Source organism: Penaeus monodon, chromosome 15 (genome assembly GCF_015228065.2).
Source record: "Penaeus monodon isolate SGIC_2016 chromosome 15, NSTDA_Pmon_1, whole genome shotgun sequence".
NCBI classification, from domain to species: Eukaryota; Metazoa; Arthropoda; class Malacostraca; order Decapoda; family Penaeidae; genus Penaeus; species Penaeus monodon.
The window spans coordinates 7,456,742-7,457,092 of record NC_051400.1 but is presented as its reverse complement, the minus strand read 5'-3'; the positions used below and the strand labels follow the sequence as shown (position 1 = coordinate 7,457,092).

Sequence of the window (351 nt, the reverse complement as noted above, 5' to 3'; positions counted from 1 at the left end):
CAAAATTCTTAGATACTTACGTGTGCACAATGTCACCAAAGTCATCCGAGACAGGAGGCTGTTTGCACTTCGAAAACCTCTCTCGCTCCTCACAAGCCGTTCCTCTAAACCCTAAGGGGCAAAGACACGTTCCCTCGGGCGTGCAGGTCCCTCCGTTCTCGCAGGGTGAAGGGCAGTTAGGGTGACAGAGGGCGTGTTTCTCAGGGTCGTCTATGGTCCAGGCACCTTCTTGGCATTCGATCCAATAGGAGGTGGCGGGACCTGCGCTTGTGGGGCAGGTCACGCGCACTTTCGACTCGCTGTTGGGAGAATGGGGCTGAGTGAGGGGGAGGAGGGGAGGAAGGGAAGATG

The 351-nt window shown here is 56.7% G+C and overlaps 1 protein-coding gene across 1 annotated transcript in view; it reads right to left on the bottom strand.

The window, feature by feature from the left end:
- Positions 1–351, bottom strand: part of LOC119581721 (neurogenic locus notch homolog protein 1-like) — a gene marked incomplete in the record, with an annotated part of 24,689 nt that overhangs the window by 2,464 nt on the left and 21,874 nt on the right. The window contains 1 exon segment of the mRNA XM_037929846.1: positions 21–299. Coding sequence (XP_037785774.1) covers positions 21–299 — 279 coding nt within the window.